Source organism: Oncorhynchus mykiss, chromosome 1 (genome assembly GCF_057628025.1).
Source record: "Oncorhynchus mykiss isolate SJ-2025 chromosome 1, ASM5762802v1, whole genome shotgun sequence".
NCBI lineage: Eukaryota > Metazoa > Chordata > Actinopteri > Salmoniformes > Salmonidae > Oncorhynchus > Oncorhynchus mykiss.
This window is the reverse complement of record NC_143022.1, coordinates 31,747,442-31,760,727: the sequence shown is the minus strand read 5'-3', so window position 1 is coordinate 31,760,727 and position 13,286 is coordinate 31,747,442. Positions and strand designations below refer to the sequence as shown.

Genomic DNA, 13,286 nt, shown 5'->3' with positions numbered 1-13,286 from the left:
CGAAGTTGCCATACTGTTAAGCTCATGCTATATTCTGGCTGGTATAGTCGGAATTCATCCTTCCGGGTTGTAGGTCGTCACCTTCACATTGAAATTGGATGCTAATTTCGTTAGGTTCTCTAAGGTTGGCTTAGTTCTGTAGGTGGTCTTTGTCCTTTCAACATGGGGACCTCAAGTCCACACGTCCTTGGAACAGCTTATTATCTGAGCCCTTTTAAATGTAGGACTGTCGCCCTAACGTCCTCGGAACAGAAAGTTACATTTTCGTCAAGGGATTTATATAGGAGGGGAGAGAAGGGCGTGTTTCATAGTTTATAACCAATTTCTCTTCACATGGGCGGGGCCACTGAGTGAGCAGAGCTTTAACCTTATGAAAACCCAATTCTCTCATTTGGAAGCTAAAATTACATTAATCTTTTCACAAATAGTTTCATATTTAAACATTTAAATTGCACAACAATTCCATGTGAATTTGATAACTATAATGTGTAGACTTTCCAAGATACAGTTTATGTCATCCTATCATTAGTAAGAATGTCTCAGACGCCAACTGATCTGGCATCATATTCATTAAGTACTTATTTCACACTAGAAGGTGTGCTTCTACATCTGCATTGCTTGCTGTTTGGGGTTTTAGGCTGGGTTTCTGTACAGCACTTTGAGATATCAGCTGATGTACGAAGGGCAATATAAATACATTTGATTTGAAGTACCAACTCATATTTTCAACTGGTTGCAATCCCGAAATATGGTTCCTTTCCCCCCACCAAGGCTTTTCAAGAATCCTTCTGTAGTCAGGAACAGCTGATGCTCTCATGCATGTTTCAGTGTTACTGGCCTGAAGCAAGCATAGAAGTAATTTAGCCTGTCTGGTAGGCTCGTGTCATCGGGCAGCTTGCGGCGTGCCTCTTTCTGTAGTCTGTTACAGTTTGCAAGCCCTGCCACATCCCACGAGCATCGGAGCCATCGGAGTGTAGTAGGATTTAATCTTAGTCCTGTATTGACGCTTTGCCTGTTTGATGGTTCATTGGAGGGCATAATGTGATTCCTTATAAGCTTCCCACTCCTTGAAAGCGGAAGCTCTAGCCTTTAGCTCAGTGCGGATGTTGCCTGTTATCTATGACTTCTGGTTGGGGTATGTACATACATCACTGTGGGTATGACGTCATCGATGCACTTATTGATGAAGCCAGTGACTAATGTGGTGTACTCCTCAATGCCATCGCAAGAATCCCAGAACATAGTCCAGTCTGTGCTAGCAAAACAGTCCTGTAGCTTAGCATCTGCGTCATCTGACCACTTTTTTATTGAGCATGTCACCTCCCTTGATAATTAAACATGCAAAGATAGGAGTCACAAAAAGCAGAAATATAGATCAAATTAATCACTAACCTTTGATGATCTTAATCAGATGACCCTCATAGGACATCATGTTACACAATACATGTATGTTTTGTTCGATAATGTGCATATTTATATCCAAAAATCTCAGTTTACATTGGCACGTTACGTGCAGTAATGTTTTGATTCCAAAACATCCGGTGATTTTGCATAAATACTCATAATAAACATTGATAAAAGATACAAGTGTTATTCACAGAATTAAAGATAGACTTCTCCTTAATGCAACCGCGGTGTCAGATTTCAAAACAACTTTATGGAAAAGGCATAATCTGAGTACGACGCTCAGAACCCAATCCAGGCAAAGAAATATCCGCCATGTTGGAGTCAACAGAAGTTAGAAATAATATTATAAATATTCACTTACCTTTGATGATCTTCATCAGAAGGCACTCCCAGGAATCCAAGTTTGACAATAAATGACTGATTTGTTCCATAAAGTTCCATAAAGTCCATCATTTATGTCCAAATAGCCACTTGTTGTTAGAGTGTTCAGCCCAGTAATCCATCTTCGTGAGGCGCGAGCACCACGTCCAGACAAAAACTCGAAAAGTTCCATTACAGCTCGTAGAAACAAGTCAAACGATGTATGGAATCAATCTTTAGGATGTTTTTAACATAAATCTTCACTAAGGTTCCAACCGGAGAACTCCATTGTCTGTAGAAAAGCAGTGGAACGAGAGCTAACTCTCTCGGGACCGCGCGTCACGAGCCTGAGACACTCTGCCAGACCCATGACTCATTCAGCTCACATATCCCCCTCCTTTATACCAGAAGCCTGAAACAAGTTTCTAAAGACGGTTGACATCTAGTGGAAGCCTTAGGAAGTGCAACTTTACCCCATAGACATGGTGTATTCGGTAGGCCAAGCTTTGAAAAACTACAAACCTCAGATTTCCCACTTCCTGGTTGGATTCTTCTCAGGTTTTCGCCTGCAATATGAGTTCTGTTATACTCACAGACATAATTCAAACAGTTTTAGAATATTCAGAGTGTTTTCTATCCAATATTAATAATAATATGCATATATTAGCATCTGGGACAGAGTAGGAAGCAGTTCACTCTGGGCACGCTATTCATCCAAAAGTGAAAATGCTGCCCCCTATCCCAAAAAGGTTTTAACCCTCCCATGACTGCGTGGCCATGCCCGCCTCCAACTCAATGATCAAGTTTGCAGACGACACAACAGTAGTGGGCTTGATTACCAACAACGAAGAGACAGCCTACAGGGAGGTGAGGGCACTCGGAGTGTGGTGTCAGGAAAACAACCACTCACTCAATGTCAACAAAACAAAGGAGATGATCGTGGACTTCAGGAAACAGTAGAGGGAGCACCCTCCTATCCACATCGACGGGACAGCAGTGGAGAAGGTGGAAAGTTTTAAGTTCCTCGGCATACACATCACGGACAAACTGAAATGGTCCACCCATACAGACAGTTTGGTGAAGAAAGTGTAACAGCGCTTCAACCTCAGGAGGTTGAAGAAATTTGTCTTGGCCCCTAAAACCCTGACAAACATTTTACAGATGCATAATTGAGATCATCCTGTTGGGCTGTATCACCGCCTGGTACGGAAACTGCACCACCCACAACCGGAGGCAAAAAGCCTGCCCTCCAGGACACAGGAAGGCCAAAAAGATAATCAAGGACATCAACCACCCGAGCCACAGCCTGTTCACCCCGCTACCATCCAGAAGGTGAGGTCAGTACCTGTTTACCTCAAATCTGTAATCCTCCATAGAAGCTAACCAGAAGCTAGCCAGAAGCTAGCCCAGAAGCTAATCCAGAAGCTAGCCAGAAGCTAACCAGAAGCTAATCAGAAGCTAGTTAGCTTCTTTACTGGCTAATCGTTAGTATTCAGCTAACCACGGTTTGTGGTCATCAGCTATACTTTAGCTCGAAAATCTATCGCCAGTTTTGTACGGTTCTCGGACCGGAACATACCGGACCTATTTTTCTCTCCATGTCCCCGGATTTCAACCGCTAACTCTGGACATTTATACCTGGATCTCGCAGCTAGCTAGCTGCTATCCGTGCGACAATCGGCTTACGTCGATTCCGGAGCAAACATCAATTATTCCGGAGCTAGCCAGCTGAAGAGTTCCACCTGTCACTCCTGGGCTATAATCACCTATCCGGACCCGTTTTACTGCCAACGCGGAGCCCCACCGGGCCTTCACAACTGGACTACCGACGTTATCTAACCCGAGGGAGTTATCCGGCTGGCTCCTCCATTGCGACGTTACCTGAACGCCCATATGCGGTCCGCTAATCGTTAGCTGTCTTATCGGCTGCTATCTAAATAGACCTATCGGACAATTTTTTACATTTATTTATTTTTATTTTTTCTTGGGCCTCTATAACTATATCTATATATTTTTTTTGGCGAATTGGATTGATGTGTGTACACATGGCACCCCACTAATCCTACCGACGGAAACTCACGAGGTGGCTAAAAACAGACCTCCATCCTATGCTAGCTTGCTACCGATGGCCCGGATAGCTGTCTGAATCGCTGTGACCTCAACCAACCTCACTACTCACTGGACCCTTTTGATCACTCGACTAAGCATGCCTCTCCTTAATGTCAATATGCCTTGTCCATTGCTGTTCTAGTTAGTGTTTATTGCCTTATTTCACTGTAGAGCCTCTAGTCCTGCTCACTATACCTTATCCAACCTATTAGTTCCGGAGGCAAAAAGCCTGCCCTCCAGGACACAGGAAGGCCAAAAAGATAATCAAGGACATCAACCACCCGAGCCACAGCCTGTTCACCCCGCTACCATCCAGAAGGTGAGGTCAGTACCTGTTTACCTCAAATCTGTAATCCTCCATAGAAGCTAACCAGAAGCTAGCCAGAAGCTAGCCCAGAAGCTAATCCAGAAGCTAGCCAGAAGCTAACCAGAAGCTAATCAGAAGCTAGTTAGCTTCTTTACTGGCTAATCGTTAGTATTCAGCTAACCACGGTTTGTGGTCATCAGCTATACTTTAGCTCGAAAATCTATCGCCAGTTTTGTACGGTTCTCGGACCGGAACATACCGGACCTATTTTTCTCTCCATGTCCCCGGATTTCAACCGCTAACTCTGGACATTTATACCTGGATCTCGCAGCTAGCTAGCTGCTATCCGTGCGACAATCGGCTTACGTCGATTCCGGAGCAAACATCAATTATTCCGGAGCTAGCCAGCTGAAGAGTTCCACCTGTCACTCCTGGGCTATAATCACCTATCCGGACCCGTTTTACTGCCAACGCGGAGCCCCACCGGGCCTTCACAACTGGACTACCGACGTTATCTAACCCGAGGGAGTTATCCGGCTGGCTCCTCCATTGCGACGTTACCTGAACGCCCATATGCGGTCCGCTAATCGTTAGCTGTCTTATCGGCTGCTATCTAAATAGACCTATCGGACAATTTTTTACATTTATTTATTTTTATTTTTTCTTGGGCCTCTATAACTATATCTATAGATTTTTTTTGGCGAATTGGATTGATGTGTGTACACATGGCACCCCACTAATCCTACCGACGGAAACTCACGAGGTGGCTAAAAACAGACCTCCATCCTATGCTAGCTTGCTACCGATGGCCCGGATAGCTGTCTGAATCGCTGTGACCTCAACCAACCTCACTACTCACTGGACCCTTTTGATCACTCGACTAAGCATGCCTCTCCTTAATGTCAATATGCCTTGTCCATTGCTGTTCTAGTTAGTGTTTATTGCCTTATTTCACTGTAGAGCCTCTAGTCCTGCTCACTATACCTTATCCAACCTATTAGTTCCACCACCCACACATGCGATGACATCTCCTGGTTTCAATGATGTTTCTAGAGACAATATCTCTCTCATCATCACTCAATACCTAGGTTTACCTCCACTGTAATTCACATCCTACCATACCTTTGTCTGTACATTATATCTTGAAGCTATTTTATCGCCCCCAGATACCTCCTTTTACTCTCTGTTCCAGACGTTCTAGACGACCAATTCTTATTGCTTTTAGCCGTACCCTTATCCTACTCCTCCTCTGTTCCTCTGGCGATGTAGAGGTGAATCCAGGCCCTGCAGTGCCTAGCTCCACTCCTATTCCCCAGGTGCTCTCTTTTGATGACTTCTGTAACCGTAATAGCCTTGGTTTCATGCATGTTAACATTAGAAGCCTCCTCCCTAAGTTTGTTTTATTCATTGCTTTAGCACACTCTGCCAACCCGGATGTTCTAGCTGTGTCTGAATCCTGGCTTAGGAAGACCACCAAAAATTCTGAAATTTATATCCCAAACTACAACATTTTCAGACAAGATAGAACTGCCAAAGGGGGCGGTGTTGCTATCTACTGCAAAGATAACCTGCAGAGTTCTGTCCTACTATCCAGGTTCTGTACCCAAACAATTTGAACTTCTACTTTTAAAAATCCACCTCTCTAAAAACAAGTCTCTCACCGTTGCCGCCTGCTATAGACCACCCTCGGCCCCCAGCTGTGCTCTGAACACCATATGTGAACTGATTGCCCCCCATCTATCTTCAGAGCTCGTGCTGCTAGGCGACCTAAACTGGAACATGCTTAACACCCCAGCCATCCCACAATCTAAGCTTGATGCCCTCAATCTCACACAAAGTATCAATGAACCTACCAGGTACCTCCTCAAAGCCTTAAACACAGGCACCCTCATAGATATCATCCTAACCAACTTGCCATCTAAATACACCTCTTCTGTCTTCAACCAAGAGCGATCACTGCCTCATTGCCTGCATCCGTAATGGGTCAGCGGTCAAACGACCTCCACTCATCACTGTCAAACGCTCCCTGAAACACTTCAGCGAGCAGGCCTTTCTAATCGACCTGGCCGGGGTATCCTGGAAGGATGTTGATCTCATCCCGTCAGTAGAGGATGCCTGGTTATTTTTTTTAAATGCCTTCCTAACCATCTTAAATAAGCATGCCCCATTCAAGAAATTTAGAACCAGGAACAGATATAGCCCTTGGTTCTGCCCTTAACCAACACAAAAACATCCTATGGCATTCTGCATTAGCATCGAACAGCCCCCGTGATATGCAGCTGTTCAGGGAAGCTAGAAACCATTATACACAGGCAGTTAGAAAAGCCAAGGCTAGCAGAAATTTGCTTCCTGCAACACTAACTCAAAAAAGTTCTGGGACATTGTAAAGTCCATGGAGAATAAGAACACCTCCTCCCAGCTGCCCACTGCACTGAAGATAGGAAATACTGTCGCCACTGATAAATCCACTATAATTGAGAATTTCAATAAGCATTTTTCTATGGCTGGCAATGCTTTCCACCTGGCTACTCCTACCCCGGTCAACAGCACTGCACCCCCCACAGCAACTCGCCCAAGCCTTCCCCATTTCTCCTTCTCCCAAATCCAGTCAGCTGATGTTCTGAAAGAGCTGCAAAATCTGGACCCCTACAAATCAACTGGGCTAGACGATCTGGACCCTTTCTTTCTAAAATTGTCTGCCGAAATTGTTGCCACCCCTTTTACTAGCCTGTTCAACCTCTCTTTCGTGTCGTCTGAGATTCCCAAAGATTGGAAAGCAGCTGCGGTCATCTCCCTCTTCAAAGGGGGGGACACTCTTGACTCAAACTGATACAGACCTATATCTATCCTACCCTGCCTTTCTAAGGTCTTCGAAAGCCAAGTCAACAAACAGATTACCAACCATTTCGAATCTCACCATACCTTCTCTGCTATGCAATCTGGTTTCAGAGCTGGTCATGGGTGCACCTCAGCCACGCTCAAGGTCCTAAACGATATCTTAACCGCCATCGATAAGAAACATTACTGTGCAGCCGTATTCAATGATCTGGCCAAGGCTTTCGACTCAATCACCACATCCTCATCGGCAGACTCGACAGCCTTGGTTTCTCAAATGATTGCCTCGCCTGGTTCACCAACTACTTCTCTGATAAGAGTTCAGTGTGTCAAATCGGAGGGTCTGCTGTCCGGACCTCTGGCAGTCTCTATGGGGGTGCCACAGGGTTCAATTCTTGGACCGACTCTCTTCTCTGTATACATCAATGATGTCGCTCTTGCTGCTAGTGAGTCTCTGATCCACCTCTACGCAGACGACACCATTCTGTATACTTCTGGCCCTTCTTTGGACACTGTGTTAACAACCCTCCAGGCAAGCTTCAATGCCATACAACTCTCCTTCTGTGGCCTCCAATTGCTCTTAAATACAAGTAAAACTAAATGCATGCTCTTCAACCGATCGCTGCCTGCACCTGCCCGCCTGTCCAACATCACTACTCTGCACGGCTCTGACTTAGAATACGTGGACAACTACAAATACCTAGGTGTCTGGTTAGACTGTAAACTCTCCTTCCAGACCCACATCAAACATCTCCAATCCAAAGTTAAATCTAGAATTGGCTTCCTATTTCGCAACAAAGCATCCTTCAATCATGCTGCCAAACATACCCTTGTAAAACTGACCATCCTACCAATCCTCGACTTCGGCGATGTCATTTACAAAATAGCCTCCGATACCCTACTCAACAAATTGGATGCAGTCTATCACAGTGCAATCCATTTTTTCACCAAAGCCCCATATACTACCCACCATTGCGACCTGTACGCTCTCGTTGGCTGGCCCTCGCTTCATACTCGTCGCCAAACCAACTGGCTCCATGTCATCTACAAGACCCTGCTAGGTAAAGTCCCCCCTTATCTCAGCTCGCTGGTCACCATAGCATCACCCACCTGTAGCACGCGCTCCAGCAGGTATATCTTTCTGGTCACCCCGAAAACCAATTATTTCTTTGGCTGCATCTCCTTCCAGTTCTCTGCTGCCAATGACTGGAACGAACTACAAAAATCTCTGAAACTGGAAACACTTATCTCCCTAATTAAGCACCAACTGTCAGAGCAGCTCACAGATTACTGCACCTGTACATAGCCCATCTATAGCCCATTTAGCCCAAACAACTACCTCTTTCCCTACTGTATTTATTTATTTATTTTGCTCCTTTGCACCCCATTATTTTTATTTCTACTTTGCACATTCTTCCACTGCAAATCTACCATTCCAGTGTTTTAGTTGCTATATTGTATTTACTTTGCCACCATGGCCTTTTTTTGCCTTTACCTCCCTTATCTCACCTCATTTGCTCACATTGTATATAGACTTGTTTATACTGTATTATTGACTGTATGTTTGTTTTACTCCATGTGTAACTCTGTGTCGTTGTATGTGTCGAACTGCTTTGCTTTATCTTGGCCAGGTCGCAATTGTAAATGAGAATTTGTTCTCAACTTGCCTACCTGGTTAAATAAAGGTGAAATAAAAAATAAAAAAATATTACTGCACTGTCGGAACTAGAAGCACATGCATTTCACTACACTCACATTAACATCTGCTAACCACATTTATGTGGGTTTGATTTGATTTGATTTGACCTGAGCTCAATTTCGAGTCTCATAGCAAAGGGTCAGAATTCTTATGTAAATAAGTTATTTCTGTTTCGTGTTTTTTATACATTTGCAAATATTTCCAAAAACCTGTTTTCGCTTTGTCACTATGGGGTATTGTGTCTAGATTTCTGAGTTACGTTTTTTTATATCCATTTTAGAATAAGGCTTTAATGTAAAAAAAATATATGGAAAAGGTCAAGGGGTATGAATACTTCCCGAAGGCACGGTATATGGTGGAAGAGTACATCCCCAACCCCCTTGCTGCAGGAGTGTCAGATCAACATGGAAATTGCAAGACAGGTCAGGATAAGTTGGCAGAGAAATACATGGTTTAGCAAGGGCAGTTAGTAGGGAGGGAGTGATGAGGGATTTGCTGAGGTATTCAGGCAGGGAGATAATCCCTCTACTCACAGCAGTGCTCAGCTCCACCCACCTCTGGCTCTCACACAGTAGCCTCACATTCAACTTTCATAGATATAGGACACTTTTTTTTCCATTTTAGATCATTATCTTTCTGTGCATTGGCACTGTTTAGTAATCATTTTTACTGAGGTCAGTCAAGTAACTTTCTGTGAACGCCATACCAATACACAGCAGCATGACACATGGCATACATTAATTAAGGTTATCAACCCTGAGCTAGGTGTGTTTGGTATGGGATTATTCTTAGCTGACTGATTATGTGCCTAATTCAGGTTGAACAATGTCTGAGCTACCCAAATGAGTGTATGTGGTGTTTAGAGCTTCTGGAGGACAGTAGGATATGGCCAATTTCTGACTTCTGGGGATTGACCTCAATATTTCTGTCAGACTAATCAAAAGGATGAAGTGATAGCATAATAATTTATATGCATGTCTCTTTGCAGATGTAACCTGGCGCCAGTGGAGGAGTATGCTGGGGATGTGGGGCGGCGCACCAACCTGGTGACCATGAACCCATCGGTGGTGCAGCGGGCCTTCCATGACCTGGCCAGTGAGCAGTGGAGGGAGCGCTTCCTGCAGCGGCTCCGGGGCCTCAGCGGCAGTGTGCTGTGGATCCCAGCCTTCATGGCCAAGGGAGGAGAGGAGAGGGTGGAGTGGGCAATCCGTCTCATCCTGCTGCACACGGTGGATGTGCACACTGCCTTCCCCTCACTGCGCCTTCTCCATGCTGTCAGAGGGTAAGACAAGGAGGGAACACGTGTGCTCTTTGTGACACTGCACTAATCTAGCAGCAGTTCACAGGTCCCCTGCTATTTTTAAGCACAGCATTACACTTACTCTAAAGGCCGTTGGTGACCAACTTACTGCCGCTTACTGCTGCTGGCCTCTCTGTCTGCTGTTGGATTTGCAGAAGGAGGACAGTTAGACAGGCACAGCAGGACTGGTATTTTATGTAGTATAGTTAGGCAAAAAGCCTGGAATCTTCTCTGAAAGGGCAATAAAAGTTTTGAAATGCAGGGAAAACGCTAATGAAATGCAGTGCATGTCTATGACATTTTAGCTATACTGGTTTTTGATAAATACTCAATATGCCAAACTGAATACTTTCCCCTGGGCTTCTGCTTCTCTGACTACTAGATGCCCTTTAAATAGATCATCATTTCGCTTCCCCATTGACCTGCTAGTCCAGAGAGTCTACTGCTAGGAGAGTATCTATAGGTCCTGGTGGGACAGACTATGAGTGAGAGGACCAGATGGACCTTGCTTTGTTACTTGCGGCCCCAGACCCAATGTCTTATCACAATTCAGCTCCTCTACTCAAGTCCACTGGCTCCTAAATCAAATCAAATCCAATCAAATCAAATGTATTTATATAGCCCTTCGTACATCAGCTGATATCTCAAAGTGCTGAAACCCAGCCTAAAACCCCAAACAGCAAGCAATGCAGGTGTAGAAGCACGGTGGCTAGGAAAAACTCCCTAGAAAGGCCAAAACCTAGGAAGGAACCTAGAGAGGAACCAGGCTATGAGGGGTGGCCAGTCCTCTTCTGGCTGTGCTGGGTGGAGATTATAACAGAACATGGCCAAGATGTTCAAATGTTCATAAATGACCAGCATGGTCAAATAATAATAATCACAGGCAGAACAGTTGAAACTGGAGCAGCAGCACGGACAGGTGGACTGGGGACAGCAAGGAGTCATCATGCCAGGTAGTCCTAAGGCATGGTCCTAGGGCTCAGGTCCTCCGAGAGAGAGAAAGAAAGAGAGAATTAGAGAGAGCATACTTAAATTCACACAGGACACTGGATAAGACAGGAGAAGTACTCCAGATATGACAAACTGACCCTAGCCCCCCGACACAAACTACTGCAGCATAAATACTGGAATCTGAGACAGGAGGGGTCAGGAGACACTGTGGCCCCATCCAATGATACCCCCGGACAGGGCCAAACAGGAAGCATGTATCCAGCCAGAGATCTAAGTGAAAGCCACCACATAGGGAGGGAATGGCACTTATTGTTTGGGCTTATTCAATAGGACCGTGGTGTGTTTACAAATGTATGCTAGTTCAATAGATTCTATAGAAAAAAATTCAGATATTAAGGACAACATTGAACACTCACTGATAAATAGCTCAAGCCTAAAACAAACATTCTTAAGATTTGTATACATTTTTCTTAAGACATCTGAGATTTCTTTCTCAGATGTCAAGTCTCTTGGGTGCCTTGAAGGACCATTTGATTGTTTACTCTCCCTCATCATTCTTCCTCGTCAGGTATTGGCTGACTAACAATGTCCAGATCAAGAGACCCACTACTGGTCTGCTGATGTACACCATGGCCACTCGCTTCTGTGAGGAGATCCATCTGTATGGCTTCTGGCCTTTCCCTCGGGATTCACAGGGGAAACCAGTCAAGTACCATTACTATGACACTCTGACCTACGAGTACACATCCCATGCCAGTCCACACACTATGCCATTGGAGTTCAGGACACTGAGTTCACTCCACAGACAGGGGGCGCTGCGACTCAACACTGGCTCTTGTGATGCAGGAATGTAATCTAAAAAAGCAGCATGGAATGTACACTGAGTATACCAAACATTTCGATCACCTTCCTAATATTGAGTCGCCCCCCCACACACACACTTCTGCCCTCAGAACTGCCTAAATTCTTCCGGACATGGACTCTACAAGGTGTCAAAAGCGTGGCCCATGTTGACTCCAATGTTTCCTACAAAGTTGGCTGGATGTCCTTTGGGTGGTGGACCATTCTTGATACACAAGGGAAACTGTTGAGTGTGAAAAACCCAGCAGGGTTGCAGTTCTTGACATAAACCGGTGCACCTGGCACCTACTACCATACCCTGTTCAAAGGCACTCTCTGACTGGCACACATACACAATCCGTGGCTCAATTGTCTCAAGGCTTATAAATTCTTCTTTAACCTGTGTCCTCCCCTTCATCTATACTTATTGAAGTGGATTTACCAAGTGACATCAATAAGGGATCATAGCTTTCACCTGGATTCACCTGGTCAGTCTATGTCAAGAAAAGAGCAGGTGTTCTTAATGTTATGTACACTCAGTGTAGATCGCCATCAAAATGACCGATACACTTTTGGGAAAATACCTCTTTCTGAGTTGATGTCTATCAGACACAGACATCTCAAAGGAAATAGTTTCATTGTATGAAACTGTTACAGGACACTTTTATGAAGCTATGAATTGAGTTCCATGACAGTATGTAGGATCATGCATGTCTAATTTGGGCTCATATTGTTGCCCTACAAGAGACATGAGCAGTGAATAATTTTGAAAACATGTTTACAGTAACCTGTGAAAATGATCTAAAACAGAAATGTGTTGCTTTGTTCATTGTTAAATCAAACTAATTGGTGTTGGTAGGCAAATTGCTTCTTTGTCAATGAGAAGACTGAAAATGTTATTGCATTTACATGGCAAGTGTGTCATCTAAAATGAATGTAATTACAACGTTTATAAATACTTCCTCCAAGGGCAATGTGAATTGAACTACTAAGTTATCAATAATCAATTTTGGTCATTATTTCTTTGAAATATACAATAAATCTACTTCATCAGTACTGTTGGAGACATCATGTTATATCATATCATATTAGACAGATTGAAGGCAGGAACACCAGTCTGCAGGGCACTGGTTGAACCACAAGATGGAAGCACTTCTTCATAGGGGAGCTAGCTAGCTATATGTAATATTATTGCATTGTCTTACATTTTAAAAATCCTTAATATAGCTACAGTAATAGTGAAATGATAGTGTTTAACAATATTTCCACAAAATGTTTTATTGGGCTCACACAAAATGGCATTCTAATGGGGCAGGCATCTTATTGATTAGCAAAAGACGGACCGTCTCTTGTTGTCAAATTGACTGGGGCCAGCAAATCTCTTGTTGTCAATTCAACAACGGACCAGTGAATTTGACAAGAGATTTGCTGGCCCCAGTCAATTTGACAACAAGAGATTTGCTGGCCCCAGTCAATTT

At 44.2% G+C, this 13,286-nt stretch overlaps 1 protein-coding gene across 1 annotated transcript in view; it reads left to right on the top strand.

The window, feature by feature from the left end:
- Positions 1 to 11,822, top strand: part of st8sia2 (ST8 alpha-N-acetyl-neuraminide alpha-2,8-sialyltransferase 2) — a 28,464-nt gene extending 16,642 nt beyond the window's left edge. The window contains 2 exon segments of the mRNA NM_001124240.1: positions 9,706 to 9,999; positions 11,537 to 11,822. Coding sequence (NP_001117712.1) covers positions 9,706 to 9,999; positions 11,537 to 11,822 — 580 coding nt within the window.
- The last annotated feature ends 1,464 nt before the right edge of the window (positions 11,823 to 13,286 follow it).